General features: G+C 39.6%; 1 protein-coding gene and 1 pseudogene across 1 annotated transcript; one reads left to right on the top strand and one right to left on the bottom strand.

Moving 5' to 3' along the window:
- Nucleotides 1–1,314: 1,314 nt before the first annotated feature.
- LOC146687212 (ubiquitin carboxyl-terminal hydrolase 37-like) lies at nt 1,315–6,177 on the top strand. Its single transcript, XM_085439606.1, has 15 exons — nt 1,315–1,384; nt 1,583–1,638; nt 1,935–2,007; nt 2,117–2,200; nt 2,700–2,755; nt 3,000–3,056; nt 3,157–3,288; nt 3,380–3,503; nt 3,589–3,740; nt 3,846–3,945; nt 4,088–4,164; nt 4,342–4,450; nt 5,061–5,118; nt 5,288–5,445; nt 5,532–6,177. The coding sequence occupies exons 1-15, from the start codon at nt 1,358–1,360 to the stop codon at nt 5,535–5,537; spliced, it is 1,269 nt and encodes a 422-aa protein (XP_085295732.1). The 5' UTR covers nt 1,315–1,357; the 3' UTR covers nt 5,538–6,177.
- Nucleotides 6,178–10,882: 4,705 nt separating this feature from the next.
- Nucleotides 10,883–13,640, bottom strand: LOC146687211 (acyl-coenzyme A thioesterase 2, mitochondrial pseudogene; annotated as a pseudogene).
- Nucleotides 13,641–18,206: the final 4,566 nt, after the last annotated feature.

Genomic DNA, 18,206 nt, shown 5'->3' with positions numbered 1-18,206 from the left:
ATAGTGAAATAAAAATGGAAAATGATTGTTTCATAATTGTATACTCAGCTTGGTCAAGACAATAATTCGAGAACGAGAAGCGTAGGATTTTGAATTGATACCATTGGTGCATCTACTAAAGTTCTGGGGTCAGTTTGAATATCAGTGACCTTGACCTTGAGTTCAAGTTTTCTGAAAATCTTGTGAATGCTACAACTCTGTGACGAGAAGTAAGTCTCCTAGGTCTTTAAATTTGTATATAGGACTAGGAAGCTGAAGGGTTGCACTGCGGGCCATCTGTAGAGGTGTAGAGTCAACAACCTGTCTCTGAACGTGGACAAAACAAAAGAGATTGTTGACTTCAGGAGAGCACAGTGGGATCACTGCCCACTTAACATGAATGGATCCTCTGTGGAGGTCGTCAAGAGCACCAGATTTCTTGGTGTCCACCTGGCGGAGAACCTCTCCTGCTCCCTCAACACCAGCTCCATAACCAAGAAGGCCCAGCAGCGTCTCTACTTCAAGCAGAAGCTGAGGAAAGCCCATCTCCCACCATCCATTCTCACCACCTTTTACAGTGGGACTAACAAGAGCATCCTAAGTAGCTGCATCACTGTCTGGTATGGTAACTGCAGCGCATTAGATCGCAGTACTCTATAACGGATTGTGAGAGCAGCTGAGAAGATTATTGGAGTCCCTCTCCCCTCCTTATAACACCCGCTCGCTGGAGGACCCCACACAGCCTTCAAACACACTCTTCACCCTGCTGCCTTCTGGAAAGAGGTCCCAGAACATCCGGGCCCTCACTACCAAACTACGGAAAAGTTTCTTCCCACAAGCCGTCAGACCCCTGAACACTCAGTGACTGCACTGGCACACGCACACCTTCACACACGTTAGTTACTTTTGCACAATACTCAGCATTTTGCACATTTCCATTGTCTTGTGTCTGTATCGTCCTGTTCTGTCTAGTTTTGCACTGTTTTGTCTTGTTTATTTTTGCAATTTATGCACACTGCACTTTATGTAGTCCTGGGTTTGTCCGTATATGTCATATATAGCACCAGGGTCTCGGAGGAACGCTGTCTCATTTCACTCTGTACAGTACCTCTGCACGTGGTTAAAATGACAATAAAAGCCACTTGACTTGACCTGTATTTTGTAGCAGTTGCTTGGAGACGAGTGCCATACAGTTCAAATGAGCATACATTCCAAAATATGCAAATTAGCCCCATACATCATAATGATGATGTTTGCTGTTCAGGGTATGAACATTCTATGCTGAAAGTTTATAAATATACAACCTCTGACTGCTTGTTTTCAGTTGAACTTTTGCAAAGCTGAGGAGATTTTGGCTGCGATCACATCAAGTCCAAAGATGTTTAAACTTCTTTTTCACAGAAAGGTAAGTTTGAAGAGACTCGCAGCACGTTTCTCTGAATATTTTCTTATGGTAAATAAGCATTTTTGAAACTTTTAAGGAAGCTTCTTGGATGATTTCTGTAAAAACTGAATTTTGAATCCAAATGAAGGATATTGTATTTTCTTACCATATACTTTGTTTTATGCCATTACTGATGTTGCTTTTCTTGTTTCTAAACAGAAATCACACAAACAAAACGTGGCAGAGACGGAAAGTCCTTCTACGTCTCATCAGAGGTAAAGAAATGTGTCACTCTTTAATGCTGCTGGAGATATTTATAGCAGTGGTTTAGTTGGAGCTGTTTTATTTCCCTTTTATTGGTGTTTTGTAATTACATCTTTTACTACTTCTAGTCTTGTCTATAATTTATATTGATTCAGAGATTAGCGTTTGAAAATGTAGAGTGTAAATGTACAAAATACATGATTTTGTTCCATTACAGTTATTAATTTTTATCTGCAATCTCCAGCATGTACTCCTTGTTAAAATTTTCCACTTTGAAAAATAACATTTACACTTTTGTCCTCATCAGCATCCCGGATGCTTCTGTTGCTGAAAATGGTCAAAAGAAGAAGAGAAAATGGAGACACTTCTGCTGTTCCTCGGTTTGCTTTTACTCAAAACATGTGAAATGCACTTTCTCTTTAAATTGCACTTGTTAATTTAAAGTGACTTTACTTTTTTAATAAACTTATGTTTGTTCGTCCTCTGCAGCAAACTGACAGCGATGCAGAGGCAGAGAGCAGCACTGTGAAGACACAAAAGAAGTGTCGCTGGTTTCTTTTTAAATTCTGGAAGGTATGTTTTATGGAAAGAGTCCCTGTCATCAAGCATTTACTCATCACATTAAATGAGAAGAATTAAGAGCAATTTAGCACATCTATGTCCTCAAATTAAGTTCAAAGATGTTTAAACGGTTTTTTTTCACAGAAAGGTAAGTTTGAAGGGACTTGCAGGATGTTTCTCTAAATATTTTTTATGGTAAATAAGCATTTTTGAATCTTTTAATGAAGCTTCATGGATGATTTCTGTAAAAACTGAATTTTGATCACAACCAAATGAAGGATTTTGTATTTCATAGGACAAACTTTAAAACTCAATTTAAAGCATGAATAAATTGTTTTTATTTTATTTAAAGATATTCCTATATATCTGCTTCATGAGCTGACAGCTCACTAAAGTGATAAATAATATGAAATAATACCAAATTTTCTAACTGGACACTTTTCATGGAGAGACTCCCTTGGTATGTTTGTTTTATGCCATTACTGATGTTGGTTTTCTTGTTTCTAAACAGAAATTACACAAACAAAACGTGGCAGAGAAGGAAATTCCTTCTACGTCTCATCAGAGGTAAAGAAATGTGCCACTCTTTAATGCTGCTGGAGATATTTATAGCAGTGGTTTAGTTGGAGCTGTTTTATTTCCCTTTTATTGGCATTTGTCTTCCACCTTGTGTATTTACATCTTTTTTACTACTTTTGGACGTCCTCCAAAATGTTTCAGCGTCAAAGCTCATGCATACATGCACATACACTGCTCAGAATCTTGACATCTTTCCTAATTTTGTGTTTGTGTTTTTACCTTTTTGGAGCAGTGTAGCACGCGGTGGGAAAAAAATAAAAAGTCAAACTGGGACTATAGACCGCTTCGGGTGAGTACACGTGGTGCACAAAGATCAAAGGTCACTTTGTCAAAGTGGAGAAAATGAATTATTTTACACTGATACTGTAAACGTTGCGCGTGTGTGTCAGGTTTCCAAACATCGGAAACACCTGCTACATGAACTCCTGCCTGCAGAGCCTCCTCAACATTGAGGAGTTCATAAGAGACATCAGGCGTCAGGGGGTTTTGTGGAGCACAGATCCAGAAGCTCAGCTCTTAAGGTGCGCTACGTCAACCTTCTACTTTCTTCAAACACCTGAAGAACAAAGAGATCTAACAGCAGAAATGTCTGTTTACCCTTCCTTTCTACAGAAGGCTTATTGATGTCAGGGACTGTCATGAGTCGACAGATTATGGCCTTAAAGATCACCACCTAAGAGCTTTTAAGAAGGCATTCAGCAAGCAAGCTGCCGAATACACCGGCAGCGCACAGAAAGTGCGTCAGCTATTTGGACATTTCGTTTTTTGCTTTACCTTCTGATTTTGATGTACTGTTTTAAATCTCTCTGCTTTTCTTTCAGGACGCTCATGAATTCCTAACATTGTTCCTCAATGAGGTCAAAAGGCTCACACCTCGCCTGGAGAGGAACGCAGCTCTCCTGGGCCAAAGTTATACCTGCCCAGTAGAAGACCATCACATTTTTAAAATGGAGAACATAAGGACATGCAAGAGGTAAGCCTGTCTTTCAGAAACGCAGAGCTGGTTGCAATATTTTCATATACCTCTTTTCCACGTACCTGATCTTTACTTTAACTACGTTACTCCTGAAATGTGTAGCTGCGGTCACCACTCATCACAGCAAGAGGAATTCACCAGTTTGTCTCTTGACCTGGTTCCAGAGGGGTCTGTGATAAACATGTTAGAGACATACTTGAAGGTAAGATCACAAATTCCAATAGAGTTGTCGTATCAGCGATCTTAACACACCTTTTTTGTTAGTGTTTGTGTGTATGCGTGTGTGTGCATATGTTGAGATTTCTTTCTACCATAAAGCCTGTTTTCTCTGTGCTGTTGTTCAGGAAGAAGAAATAGAATATCGCTGTGATTGTGGAGGGACGGCCTCAGAACTGAAGTCGTCTTTTGATACACTGCCAAGGTGAGTAAGGTCACATCAGAATTGATCGACTGACCAGGTTTCCAAACTGTGGCGCATCAAATATCAGAGTTTTTCGAGACAATATTTGAGCAGTCGTTTTCTCCCATCTTCTGTTTGTGTTTGACACTCATTCTTCTTATTTTCTGCCTTGTTTGTGTTTTTTTTCTTTTCTGCCAGAGTTCTGATCTTGCATCTGAAGAGGTTTGGCTTTACACAAACCTACAAGATTCAGAAGGTGGATGACCCCGTCAGGCTGCAGAGGGACTTGGTGGTGCCATCCAATCAGGTAAAAACAGACTGCAGAACGTCTCAGGCTACGTCCACACTAGCCCGGATAGATTTGAAAACTCCGTGTCCACACTAGCGTTTTCAGTCATTTTCAAATAGTTGTGCGTCTGCATTGAAACGGCCGAAAACGCCTATGTTCCAGTCCTGCGCATGCGCAAAAGTGAGTGAGAATTACAGAATTTGAAGAAAAGCTATCCGGAGCATGTACAAACTGATATTAATCGTTTTTAGGGCTGTCAAAGTTGAGAGCAATCAAAACAACTGCTGTATAATGCACTCGGCTTATCTTTGTTTAATTGCTCACATGACTGCATCACATGACTAAAATGCGTCATCGTTTTAGAAAGTCTGCGTTTTCGAGTGTCCACACTGCGACGGGACAACTCCGTTTTGAAATGTATGCGTTTTCGAGAGCGTTTTCAAGATGCTGTGTTTTTCCTTGAGGAAAACGCCGTCTCAGTGTGGACGGGAGGTCAAAGCGGAGAGAAAACGATGTGTTTTCAAACGAAAACGCATTAGTGTGGACGTAGCCTCAGCAAATCAGCTTAATTGTGGCACTGATGTGAGACTTTATGAAACTAACACTCTTTGGATTTGTTCCTTCTCAGGGTGGTGGCTGTTATAGTATTGTCAGCATCATCAGTCATTATGGAGGCACAGAGTCAGGTAAAACAACAGACTTGTGACAAACAGAAAATGAAAACTTGCTACTTTTCAGTGAAGGACTCACACACAAAAGCTTTTGATGTTCTAAGAAGCACTAAGTCAAAATCACTGTTTGCTTGAATCAGTTGACTTCCAGAAGTTGGATTCATTTGTCTTAATGTGATTTCAGGACACTACATCTGTAGTTCTGTCCATCCTGAGGAGAGTCAGCACTCTACATCAGATCGCTGGCTCACCTATAATGACGCACAGGTGCTCCACACAACTGGATCTGTAGTTTGTGAGGAACAGCAGCACTCGGCCTACATCCTGTTTTACAAGAGAAACGTAAGAAGACACAGCATCTCATCCTGAAGTGAGAGAATTTTTAAATGTCCTGTTACCTTGTTAACCAGTTTTGTCTTCATTCTCAGTTCTGAAACAGGAAGTGGAAGGAAGGAAGGAAGTTAAGGTCATCGTCATGCTGAGAAGGAAAAGCAGTCGTCCCAGCCCACCATCGCACACTGGAGGACAAGTATAGGTAAGTATTGCCCTCAGGAGGGAGGGTCCTCCCAGAGAGCCTGGTCCTCCCAAGATTTCTTCCTCCAGGAGGGAGTTTTTTCTTGCCACCGTCGCCCCACATTCACTGGTCTCATCAGCAGGGACATTTTTAACCTCCTAAGACCTGAACTTTCATGGCATGCATTTTTAATTTCTCTGTGCCATTTGGGTTGATTGGGACCTGATGAATGTAAAAACAAAGACATCAGATTCGGACTATCTTTTTTTTGTTTCTCAAAAGAATGAGATCCACATATGAGGACATTCATTTTAAATTTCGATTGAACAGTGGCAGTGTAATGTCCTCCCTCATAAGTGGATATCAGGTTTTTGAAGAGCAAAATTTTGTATTTTGGTCTAGACAACCCAAAATGTTATGTCTACATATGTGGACACCAGGTCCTAGGAGGTTAAAACAAAATCTACTAGAGATCGTCCTTTTCTGGACCAGTGTTTGGCTTGCTCTCTGGAAACAACAAATTAGTGCTGTCAGCGTTAACGTCATTTTACCTAATGACGTTTACGCTGACAGCACTAATTTTATTGTTGTTATTAATATTATTATTAATTTATTTGTAAAATAAATTAAATTTAAAAAAACAAAGAAATGATTTAATTCTTTATTTTATTTTGTTTTATTAAAATCAAAATAACAACAAAAACAAAAATAACTAATAAAAAAATATTAAAAGTATTCAGCAGTGTTTTGTGAAATTTGTAATGAGCCTTAGTTAAGTTGATGTCACAGAAGTTTCTGAATCATTTAGATTGTTCAACAAACTGATTCACTCAGGTAAAGATGGTAAGCTGGAGCAATGGTACCCTTGGAGTTCAGTTTAAGTTTTCAGACAAATATTCCCTCGATCAGTTGCAGCTTCTGCTTTTAAATAAATGATTTAGCTGCAAATGTTTAGCTGCAGGTAGCAAAGTCCAAAAGTGACAACATTTCCACTGCAGTCTCTCCAGAAATGGCTTATAAAATTTTTACCAAATTAGACATTTATCCTTGGATCATTGACAACCCTGTAGGGTGAAAATCTTTCATTGTACCTCTTATAACATTTTAACAAGTTGCTGTCTCCTGCTGCAAGTTTCCTGTTTTGGCTGAACTTCATCAGCTCAAAAAAACTCACCGTGCTGTGGTGTACTAAATGACCTCATGTACAGGACACACTGAAGGCAGGTTTGCAGTGTTTAATTAACAAAGTCAAGATCAGTTAACAACAGCTGAACTAAAGACTTTCTTTTTCTCATCGATAAAATGAGGTCCATGCCAATGCGCTCAAATGGGACCTCCATTAATGGTGAGGGGCATAAAGGTTGCTTTTTGAATGACCAGCTGGTTCACCAGCTGACACCATTGGACGCACACCATCGGCGCATATCCAAACATGCAAGAAATGCAAGATGGTGGTGCGCACAGATACAGCGGCTCTCCACTTACCCAATTTCACTGTGCAAGAAACTGCACAATGACAATAAAAAGCTCTAAGTCTAAAACAGTTTCCTGGCCAGTAAAATCGGGCAATTATTCGCTCCAGAGTTTTATGCTATTCCAGGTGACCAGCCATCGACTTGTAATGAGCCAGCTAAAACAATAATTTCTCAGTGGCTCTTCTGGCACCAACAAGTGGGTGTGTTCTTCCATCGTGCAAGTGTCACGACACACTGAACATGGTCTGAACATGGATTTTCCCTCAATATTTCTTTTTCACCAGTACTATGGGGTATTTGTGAATATCCATGACTGACCCAGCCAGGTGGCCAGCTGGTCTTTGGACAGGGTCACGGCAGTTTCAAGGTTCAACAAAATCCCTTTCACTGACAGACTGAAGGAAAGCTCCTCAAAAATAGAGGGTCTTCAAGCTCCTCAGTGGCACGAAAAGGTTTCCTGGACTCAGTGTTGTATATTTTTTTCCCAAAAGATTGAAATAGTGGAGAGAAATCAGCTTCTGAAACCATCCAGAAGACAAAGTCTCCAACTGGTTTGTGGAAGTCCAGTTTCTCCAAATTAATCAGCGGGTGAAATGTCTCTTCATGGATGGTTTTGATTCTGTTGTTATTCACGAACAAAGCCCTCAAAGCAGCATATGAAAGAAAGTCCTCTTTCATTGTTGTCTCCAGCGTGTTAAAAGAGAGATCGAGCTCAGTGATGAGTTTTGAAGCGGCTGCAGGGACTTCTCGAAGGTTTTGGCTCGAACAGTCGAAGGATGTTGTTCACAGTGGTGACACTGTTGACTGGTGATTGACAAGCACTGAGATACTAGCATGACAAACACAAGAAACATCATGACTTATTCTCCTGAGTGCCTGCAAAACAAACACAAAATCAAACTCAAAGCTTTTCTCTCAGATGCTGGTGTGGCACAATCTAATGATAAAAAAGGTCATGCTAACAGCTTTTGGAGCACAGCTGCACAAAATAACAGCTTTTGGAGCACAAAATGCATTACAGGTAAACCCAGTACCCAAACATGTTAACAAGGATAAAGAAAAAATCTGAAACAAAAGCAGGTAGTGTGGTGATTTATGTTGTGAGGATGCTTTCACTCCCATCAAAGTCACCCAGTGTTGAGAACCCAAATGAGCCCAAAAACCTCAAGTGGCTGCAACCAACAGCGAACGTCAAGAAGTGGATACTTGCATGTTGAGCCAGAAACATGCAGAAAACCCAAAAGAGGCGAGATAGCACATCTTGGTCCCACTCAGGCAGTACGAACACCTGGAAAGAGGAGCCCACAGTTCAGACCCAAGGTCACTGGTAAGGACACCAGCCAGTTATAAGTCTAGTTTTAATTTTCATTTTAGTTAGTGTTATGGCCTTTCTAAGGGTGGCCAGACCATAATCCACCCCTGTCTGACCCCAAGCAGCACATCACACAACCAGTACAATTTTGATGGTGATTTTTTTTCACAGTGATTGAATTCTAACAAAGGAAAGGAGCGAACTATAGCTTCGGGGTGGACCCCAAAACAACAAACAAAAGGGACCGTATCTAAAGGATGTACAAAACTTATTTATGAAAAGAATAAAACCAAATGACAATGTCTTATCTCCCTAACTAAGAAAAACATGAGAAAAGGGTAATCAAATAAAAAGGCAGTCCACCCCTACATGCTCCTGTATAAAGAAACAGGTAACACAAAGCCTGCCGGTTGAGGTCCATGGCGGTGTCATCTTATATGTTGTCTCCAGGTCATTAGCCAATCTGTATGGGCCGTCCCATGGATGCACCAATCACGGAAAGGCACCTGCACACTCAGATTTACATATGAGACAACATTACGACAACAGTCGTAACATTAACTAAAAATGTTTTTCACCATCTCGTTTTAACTTCTGGTTTAGCTTCAGCTAACTAAAACTAAATGGACCTTGGAAATAATCACATCTTAATAGAGTGAACCATAGACTGTATAAAAGATAGGACCATTGCAACTTTACTGCAGCACTTCACCCTTTCACATAGTCCCAGCTCTTCTCTGTCATGTTTTATGGTGCTGCAAATGTCTTCAGTTGGTGAAAGGTTGGGCTGCTGGTGTCTTGTTGTGCTTGCTATGCATCCCTGACTCGTTTCTTCTTTCTGCATCAAGTAAGGAATGTAGTGAAAGTTCCCAAGAGGTTAAAAGCACCACTGAAAAAATGCCATCAGACCTGAGTTGGGACACTTGGATTATGGAGCTTCTGGACCAAGAGAGTGGATGGGAGCATGTGTTTAACAAGTAAGAGTATAACGTCCCCCAAAATGTCCCTAACTAAGAAAAACATGAGAAAAGGGTAATTAAATAAAAAGGCAGTCCACCCCTACATGCTCCTGTATAAAGAAGCAGGTAACACAAAGCCTGCAGGTTGAGGTCCATGGCGGTGTCATCTTATATGTTGTCTCCAGGTCAAGGAGACAACCTTAACCTTAACAACCTTTCGCGTGCCACAGCTGGTTGCCGACCCCTGGACTAGACTATTTAACAATATGTTACAGATTTATGTTACAAAGAAGAAACGCCACAGAGGAGGTTTGTGGATGTAGTGAAGGAGGACATGCAGAGGGTTGGTGTGACAGACGATGCAAACAATTGCCCATTCCCACAAAGCTATGGTAAAAGCTAGCGTGAGATTGGGCTGGGTTCATTGTACTGCTGTATATGACTAGGTATTTATTTGGGAAAGGAAAAAATGAACTGAAAACAGTTACTTTCTTATGAAATGAACAAAAATAAAACCCAATGTTGTAACAATTACTGCATGGTATATAAATTAAGATTTTCAAAATAAAACACCAGGCCTCCTAAGTCCTAACTCTGGTTTCACTCATAAAACCTTATACCTTTAAAGTGGAATGGCTTTCACCTTTGAAATGCCCCAGGGTACAACTAAAACAGTTATTGTCAACTTAAACCACATTTGTACTAGTGGGCCCCCACATAGACACACATTTACTTGTCCATATTAAACCTGAAGCATAGGCCCTTTCTCTTGTTTGTACTTGTGTTCTCGTGTACTCGTGATACATCATCAGTCGGAGACCAAGTACTGTTCCAATTCAAAGTATGCATCAAGCCGAGAACGCGAAAAAGTCCCGGATGTGTTCTCGCTCCGCCTGTTTTATCGATAAATGAACGTTTTCTTTAAATTATTTGAATATATATGAGTGCCTGTGTATAAATACACAAACAATACACATATGCTTTCAATTGTGTAATTTAAGTGATCTAGGTAGCTCTGTTTTGGAAGTTCAGTTAACGCTAGAAATGTGTTTTGGCGTTTCTACGTCCTTTAGAATTTGTACGTGCTTTTTGGAGTTTGTACGGGCTTTATCTCTAGGGGCCACTGTATATATTTATATATAAACATACATAAATAAAACCACTTTTTTTTTTTTTTACATTAGTAATTCCTTTTGTGCATAATTTTATATTGTTGTTAATAATAAATTAATTAAAGCAACAAAACAACCTGAAGAGCCGAAAGAGCCGTCTCTTTTTAGTGAGCCGAGCTGAAAGAGCCGGTTCTCTAAAAAGAGCCGGAATTCCCATCACTAATTCTTAGGACTTAGCTTCTGTGTCAGGTCCCACAGGTTCACCTGAACCTTTACCACTTGTCCCGCCCCAAAGCAGAAAAGAGTGTTTTGGACTGGCTTGTTAGTCTAGCAACCAAAGACAATACAGAGTTGAGATGACTGACATTAGATTGGTAAACAAATAAGGTGAACCTATAAAACAGTCATAAATTCAATTATGTTTAATTCTTGAGTTTAATAAACAGATAATGTCTGTTAGCAGTTAATCTGTCATTACAGTTAAATGCTGAAGCAGGAATACATTTGTTTAACACTCACAAATGTAGGACTTAGTCATTTCTACTTTAATTTCTCCATTTTCTACCTATTAAAGGATGACAAAATCGCATTTGGAGTCTGCTGTAGTTGATAGTGGTGCAAATACTTTCACAACCACAAGTCAAAGGTTTTTACACTTAATTTGTCTTGTTTTTCAATACATCAGTATTTTAAAATACATTGTTATTTATCATAAAAAAGAGCAGCATTGATGAGTAATGTGCTAGTTTTCTGTGGTGCCATTTTCATCCTTGTACTACTGTGGTAGTGAAATATACTTTAGAAATGTGCTATAATAATGCAGTTCTTTAACTTGGAGTTGGTCTTGTATGGTTTAACCTTTTTTTCCTGTGTGTTCGCATTTGTATTGTAACATTTATTCTGTAGCGATATCTCCCAGGTGGCATCTTTGGTCTCCTTCCTTGCTGTTTTCTGGTAGTGACCTCACCCAGATAGCTGTAGGATGGTCACTCACAAGCTGAACACAAATATTTCTTTTAATCTTTGCTGCCATTGTATTAAACTTGATTTATGAATTTATGTATTCAGTCAACACAAATTCCAAGCAGGTAAAAAGCTTTGGAGCTCAGCAGCAGTCAGAAGAGCTTGATGAGGTGAGGAAGAAGTTACTGCCTCTGTCAGTGCGCCCCAGGGTGGCTGTGGCTACAGTGTAGCTTGCCATCACCAGTGTGTGAATGTGTGTGTGAATGGGCGAATGACTGGATGTATAAAGCGCTTTGGGGTCCTTGGGGACTAGAAAAGCGCTATACAAATACAGGCCATTTACTGTTGTCCTGGAGTAACTGTAACCCACATAATTCCCTGAGGAATTATTAAAGTATTCTGATATTAAAATCAAACATGAAATGCATTCAAAGACAGAACAGAAAATATTCACAAGCAAATAAAATAATATATTCAATAGTTGTTTTTTGTTTTATCTTTCAAATCCTGTTTATAAATTGGCTTTAGCCTGTGCAGCATCACAACTCAGGTGAGTTCTAAAGAACTCCTCTATCTTCTTCCACAGGTGGATCTCTGCTGCTGCGTGGGCCCTGGGCTCCCCTCCCCACACCACTGAGAAGCTAAGCATCCCATGGAAAGCAGAGGAACAGAAGGGTCCATAGGGTGGCTCCAGCAAATGTCCAGCTCCAGGATAAAAAACAGTTTCAAAGTTCTCCTTCCCACGACGCTTCAGTCTCTCCACCATCTGGTCCATGTAGGCCTTGCTGTCCCAGTTGAGGTCATCCTCTGCAGCCACAAAGAGAAACTGGCTCTTGGCTCGTTCAATGGTGACGAGGCTTCCTTTGTTCTTCTCTTCCAGGGGATCTTCAGTAGCATACTTGATAAGGTTTGCTCCAGACTTGGTGGTAATCACCTTGCTGAAGTCAAACATTAAGGGTGAGAGGATCTGCTGTTTCTTGTAGTAGAGGGGAGTGCCCACACTGGCACTGGTGCCATTGATCCAAACTAAGGCCTCCACACCGGGCACGAATGCAGCAAGAGAGAGCGCGATATCTGTTCCCTTTGATCTTGATATTATGCCGACTCCTTTACTGCCCGCCTGTGAAATAACACACAGAGCTCAGAAACCGGCAATTCCAAAGTATTAAAAGTTGTGACCTGCTGGGCATTTAAACTGGAACAGTAGTACAATAAGTACTTCTACAAAGGATACAGCTGTGCAAATATGATTACAGCTAATATGACAAGCCACCCCCTCCTCTGTCCTCCAGATGCATTTTAGGAACTGAGACATCTTTTAAGACATCTGTTATTAATCTCTGTCTCTCTTCCACAACATGTCTTCTATCCTGTCTTCCTTCTCTCACCCCAGATGGCCCCGCCCCTCCCTGAGCCTGGTTCTGCGGGAGGTTTCTTCCTGTTAAAAGGCAGTTTTTCCTTCCCACTGTCGCCAAAGTTCTTGCTCATAGGGGGTCATTTGATTGTTGGGTTATTCTCTGTATGTATTATTGTAGGGTCTGCCTTACAATATAAATACTTTGAGGCGACTGTTGTTGTGATTTGGCGCTATATAAATAAAATTGAATTGAAATTGAATCAAGAAAAGTGATGTACCCTTTGCAGAAAATATACCTTCGCCACCTGTTAAAAAAAAAAAAGAAAAAAAAAAGGGGGCCCACTGTAATGATAGTGAATACTTCTAAGTGGAAAACCACATACAGTACCTGGGGGTGTAAACAAGACTCCTCGTATGTTCCCCTCTTTGACTGGGTCCCGACTGACCCCGTCTCCCATCAAAAACCTCTCGTTTGTCTCTTCTGCCAGTATCCTGCCATCCGCCTCCTGCTCATGCACAGAAAACTTCACCACGTGAGGGTTCAGAGCTTTGTTCTTGAAGAAGTACTTGTGCAAAGTGTCTGCCTTCAGTGACTGCAGCAGACCCATGGGCTGCACTCCAACGTAGCTCCCGTTGAGTGAGGGGTCTCGGTTCAGGTCGACCTCTCCGCCATCATCTGCCCTGTAAGTGGCTGAAGAGCCGAACACCACTTCTCTCTCGTCGGTCGATGTGGCTCTGATTGTGACTACCTGCCTTGACCGCAGCCCGGCCACTTTCAGCTGAACGGGCTCATCAAACAGACACCTGGTGCTCGGCAGCAGCCTCAGCCTGACTTGGGAGGACATCTTTTCTGAAAGATCAAAGACTGAACTCCATGAATGTTCAATATTTGGACAAATGGGTCATTGCAAGGAAAATAAAAAAGAAACATTCTTGGAATGCTTCCCACTCGACACCATCAGAATCAGATCTTTTTTTTTTTAACTTCAATATATTTGAGGACGCAATGCTACATACTATGTAGATTACTGGAGTTACAGACCAGAAAGTATACAGTGTTAGGTCAAAATGTGGCACTTTTTAATGTCCCAGCATTTTTTAAATCTCACAACTTTTTAACCACATGAAATTTTAAAGGCTGAAAATTACATTTCAGCTTTGTTACAAACAGCAACCTATTTAATTTTAATTCAGCTGTCTACTGGGATATATCAAAATTTTCAGTAGTAAAACTTCATAAATTTAATGCCAATGATGCAGAGAAAAAGAAACAAGCAATAATACACTGGGTATTTTTCCTGCTCTGATCAGTCACTGGAGAAAACTCTCACAGGTGCATTTTGATGACCTTTCACATAGTTACTGGATGTGAAAGGTCATTTTTTCCCTACATTCTAGTGTCCAAAGTAATTTTCTAAAGCAGGGATTCCCAAAGTGTGGGCTGGGGCCCTCTGGTGGGCTGTAAAGATACTGCAGGTGGACCACAGTATTAACAGAAATTCGGTTTGGAATTACTCGGAAGTATGTGTAGTTACATGTTCATACAAGTTAATTTACTTATATAAAAAGTGAATTCGAACTGGTAGTACGAGGTGGTTAGTTTGTGATATTATTCATTACTGTGACCTTAATTTTCTGCTCATGTATTTAAATTTGTATCCCTGTGGCAGGCGGGGTCACACACTGGCCTTAACATTATGCATATGATTGGGTAACAATAGCAAATTATAGCCTGAGTTGTTTATGTTTGTTTTGTTTTCAAGGAAACATATACATTTCTTTTGTATTTTAATTAGAGGGAGGATTTCAGATTGGGTGGGCCCCGCTAGGTTTTCTTTTTTTAAGAGAAAACGGAAGTTGTTGTTGGGGACTGAAAGTTAATGACACACTGAAATCCCTAAAGTTTATGGAATTTTGGTTAATTGTATGGATTAAAGAAATGACACTAATGGCTCTTGGCTCTGGAGTAATCGCTGAAATTACTCCAGAGATCTAAAGCGTATCTTATATGAATATTTCCCATAATGCTGAAATGCCAAGTGTATCATATTTAATACATTAGTTTTTATGACTTTTTTGAGACTTCCACATTATTAGTGTGAATTTTCCCCCTGAGAAATCTGAAGAAATTGCACAATAAAATTTCAAGCAATAAATTGCACAAAAATGCCAGCTGAAGTAAAAAAAATAAAAAAATTAATTAAATTAAGACTCATACATGCACATTGATATTTAATTTTTTTTATGGGTCTAAAGTTAAAAAAATACCTGTGTCAAAAAGATGAACCATTTTGTAGTTATTTCATGGTTCAGGCTTTACAGGGTTAAAAACGAGTTCAACTGTTGTTTCATTCTTTTATTCTGAAGCACATTTGAATTCATGGGATTAATTTCTTCTTTTCTTATGTATGTGTACTTTTGATATTTGTTTTGTTTTCTGTTCATTATTAATCATACTGTCTGTGTAAAACACCAGCTTCTAATCTAGGCATGGGGATATCTTTAGAGTCCTGCATATGCAAACCATGCATATGTCACAGAGGGACAACACAACAATAAACAAGGGGAGACTGAGACAACATGAAGACAATATAGATACAGTATAATGAGACGGGGGAAGTTAGCTCAACACAAAACACATTACATATCCATTACCAAAATAAAACAGGAAATGTGACACAACATGAATCCATCCATCTTCTTCTGCTTATGTAATCCAGGGTCACAGCGAGAACATAAATCATTTGACAAAATGAGCTCTTAAGACACCGAGACCATGACAGCTGTATATAGATTCAAGGACTCAAGAGATTTTTCAAATTAGCAAAGAAAAAAAATATATCAACATTTTTCTGGAAATGTATGTTTCCATTAAAATAGTAAATGGCCTGTATTTGTATAGCGCTTTACTAGTCCCTAAGGACCCCAAAGCGCTTTACACAACCAGTCATCCACCCATTCACATTCACACACCGGTAATGGCAAACTACATCGTAGCCACAGCCACCCTGGGGCGCACTTCGTAATCCATTTAAAAATTCATCTTAAGTCACTGTCTGCTTATTCAGAAAAGTCCTGTTTAATTTTTTATAGGAGATGTACTCCAGAGAAGCTCCTCACTGTACAGGTGAGACGCTCGTGACTGACTCGCAACACAAAAGCTGCCAAAATAAGTGAAAAGCAAGGATTCTGGTATCTTACTGCCCCTGAGGATTTTTATCCCTTTCCAAATTTATTTAACAACACAAATTCAAAACAGCTGATTATTCAGCTTCATTATATGACATAAACCCTGTATTCTCTCTCCCCTTGAGCTTTTCTCTCTTAACTGTCACCAGATTTTTGTTATCTTGTCCACACAAACAGTTTTATTTGAATGTAGTTTGCAATTTTTCTTGCACAGAATTTATGCAGATAAAGTTATCACATCATTCCACCAAATGTTACAGTTTATGGCAATAAGACATGGAAGAAAAGCACAAAACTGCATAAAAGGTCAACCTAAACCTCCAGACATTTGAACACTTTTACTAATTTGTAATCCATGATCATTTCTGCACTAACATCTGAATGTGAAATAAAGCTTCACTCTGCTGATCTGTTACTTACAATCATCTAAAAGCCTTTATGTCCCATTAATTTATTTTACTTGTGATGTGACAGATGGACGGTGGGAGTATGTAAATAATCATAACAACAGCAAAAATGTACTGACAAGGTGAAAGTGAGGGTCTAGAATCTAGTTATAGTTCAATCACTATATCAAGCTAAATGAAAAGGCTTTAAGCTGAATTCATACTGATGTAGATGTAAACTTTACATAAACTGATTTTTGTGCTCTGAGGCTGAAAAGTATGCCAAAAACTGCCATTCTTTTAACGGGCACCTGAGGCTATATCCAAAGAAGTGAGTAACTCTCAGCAGTAGGAATACACTTGTTTACAGCTTGGACCAAAGCCGTTTTTTGTATCTATGGCTAATTTTCTACTTGTAACAGCTTCATGCAGGGTGGAATTTTATATAACTTACCCATTTAAATTGTGTGCAAGTGGATGTAGCCACATTTAGTGACAGGTGCGTGGAAACTAGGTCAGTACTGTTTTAGTGGGCCTCACCGAAATTGACCTCTCAGCCACGTAACTGGGTAAGTTTTGTATTATTTAAAAATGCAAATCATCAGCTAGTCCAAGAACTTTGTGCTCCAATTCTAGTGTGTGATGTTCAAGTATTTAGTTTGTTACACCAATATATTGTATTGATATAGTTTGCTTACCAAGCTTGGAAGCATTGGGTGATAACTACATCCTCTTGCTAACGCACTGCTTACACCAGGCTGTTTTTCTGTTTGTTTGTTTTTCATTGTTATTTTTAAGTATGAGTGATAGAGTGAAATAACATGTTTTAATTCAAGTTTATTATTTATTACATCAATGCTAAAAAGAGTTTAGTATTGATTGCTTAACTACAAAGGATTGGAAACAAATCTTTCATCCATTCTGTTTGGGAAATCTATCCATTCATTTACTTCCACTTACCTAATTCCGGGTCACAGGGGGCGGGGGGAGCCTATGCCACCTGTCATAGGGAAAGCTGGGTTCCACCATGGACAGGTTGCCAATCTCTCACAGGGCAACACATCCATTCACACTCACATTCACACCTACAGTCAATTTAGCATGACTAATTAACCTAATTGCATGCATGTTTTTGGGCTGTCCAAAGAAGCCAGAAAGGCAAAGAACATGCACACACAAACTGGGTTGAGACTCAGAACCTTGTTGCTTTGATATTCAGTACAAATCACTGGTCCACTCTGCTTGACACTCAGGAAGCTTTAGGTTTTAAATGTGGTGCCTAAAGTTAGATATTTGGGTCACATCATGACTGATCTCTGCAATGATGATGTGCAGCACCACTGCTGCACAGTATATGCACAAGCAAATATGCAAGTCTTTAAATTCTACATGTGTACAGATGATGTTAAAAGCTCCTTTTAGATGGCTTTTTTTTATTGTACTCCATCTTAAACCACAATTATGGCACAAAAATGAAAGAAAAAAGCTTTAGGATGTTGCTCAAGCTTGTGCAAGTGCAACACTAAATGTGTATTGTTTTAAGTTTTGATTGAGTAGTGTTAGTTTGTTCTTTTCCTTTGTTTGATGACTTCATTTACTTTTGTTTGAGCAACCAAAAAAAAGTCAAGTGGATTTCATAATGGTTTTGAACACACTAACAATAAAAAGCCCATTTAAGCCTCTCAGAAAATTCCTAATAGAACATCTCAGCTTTTCATTAGTTATCTATTGTTTTACAGAGTTTTTCAAATCCTGCAGGAGGCATTACTCTCAAAACAGAAATAGTAACACCCATGATGTTAACCTATTGCTCCCTCTTGATGCAGTGTAACCACT

Source organism: Copadichromis virginalis, linkage group LG18 (assembly GCF_057382275.1).
Source record: "Copadichromis virginalis isolate Kocher_CV1m ecotype Utaka linkage group LG18, C_Virginalis_male_GT1.1, whole genome shotgun sequence".
NCBI lineage: Eukaryota > Metazoa > Chordata > Actinopteri > Cichliformes > Cichlidae > Copadichromis > Copadichromis virginalis.
This window is presented reverse-complemented; position numbering and strand designations above follow the sequence as displayed.

Excerpts from the sequence above, each read along its gene's own strand:
- LOC146687212 (XM_085439606.1), top strand. The coding sequence starts at position 1,358 with ATGTTTAAACTTCTTTTTCACAGAAAG. Across the intron at positions 3,057-3,156 it reads GGGACTATAGACCGCTTCGG|GTTTCCAAACATCGGAAACA; the intron begins GTGAGTACACGT and ends CGTGTGTGTCAG. Across the intron at positions 5,119-5,287 it reads TTATGGAGGCACAGAGTCAG|GACACTACATCTGTAGTTCT; the intron begins GTAAAACAACAG and ends ATGTGATTTCAG.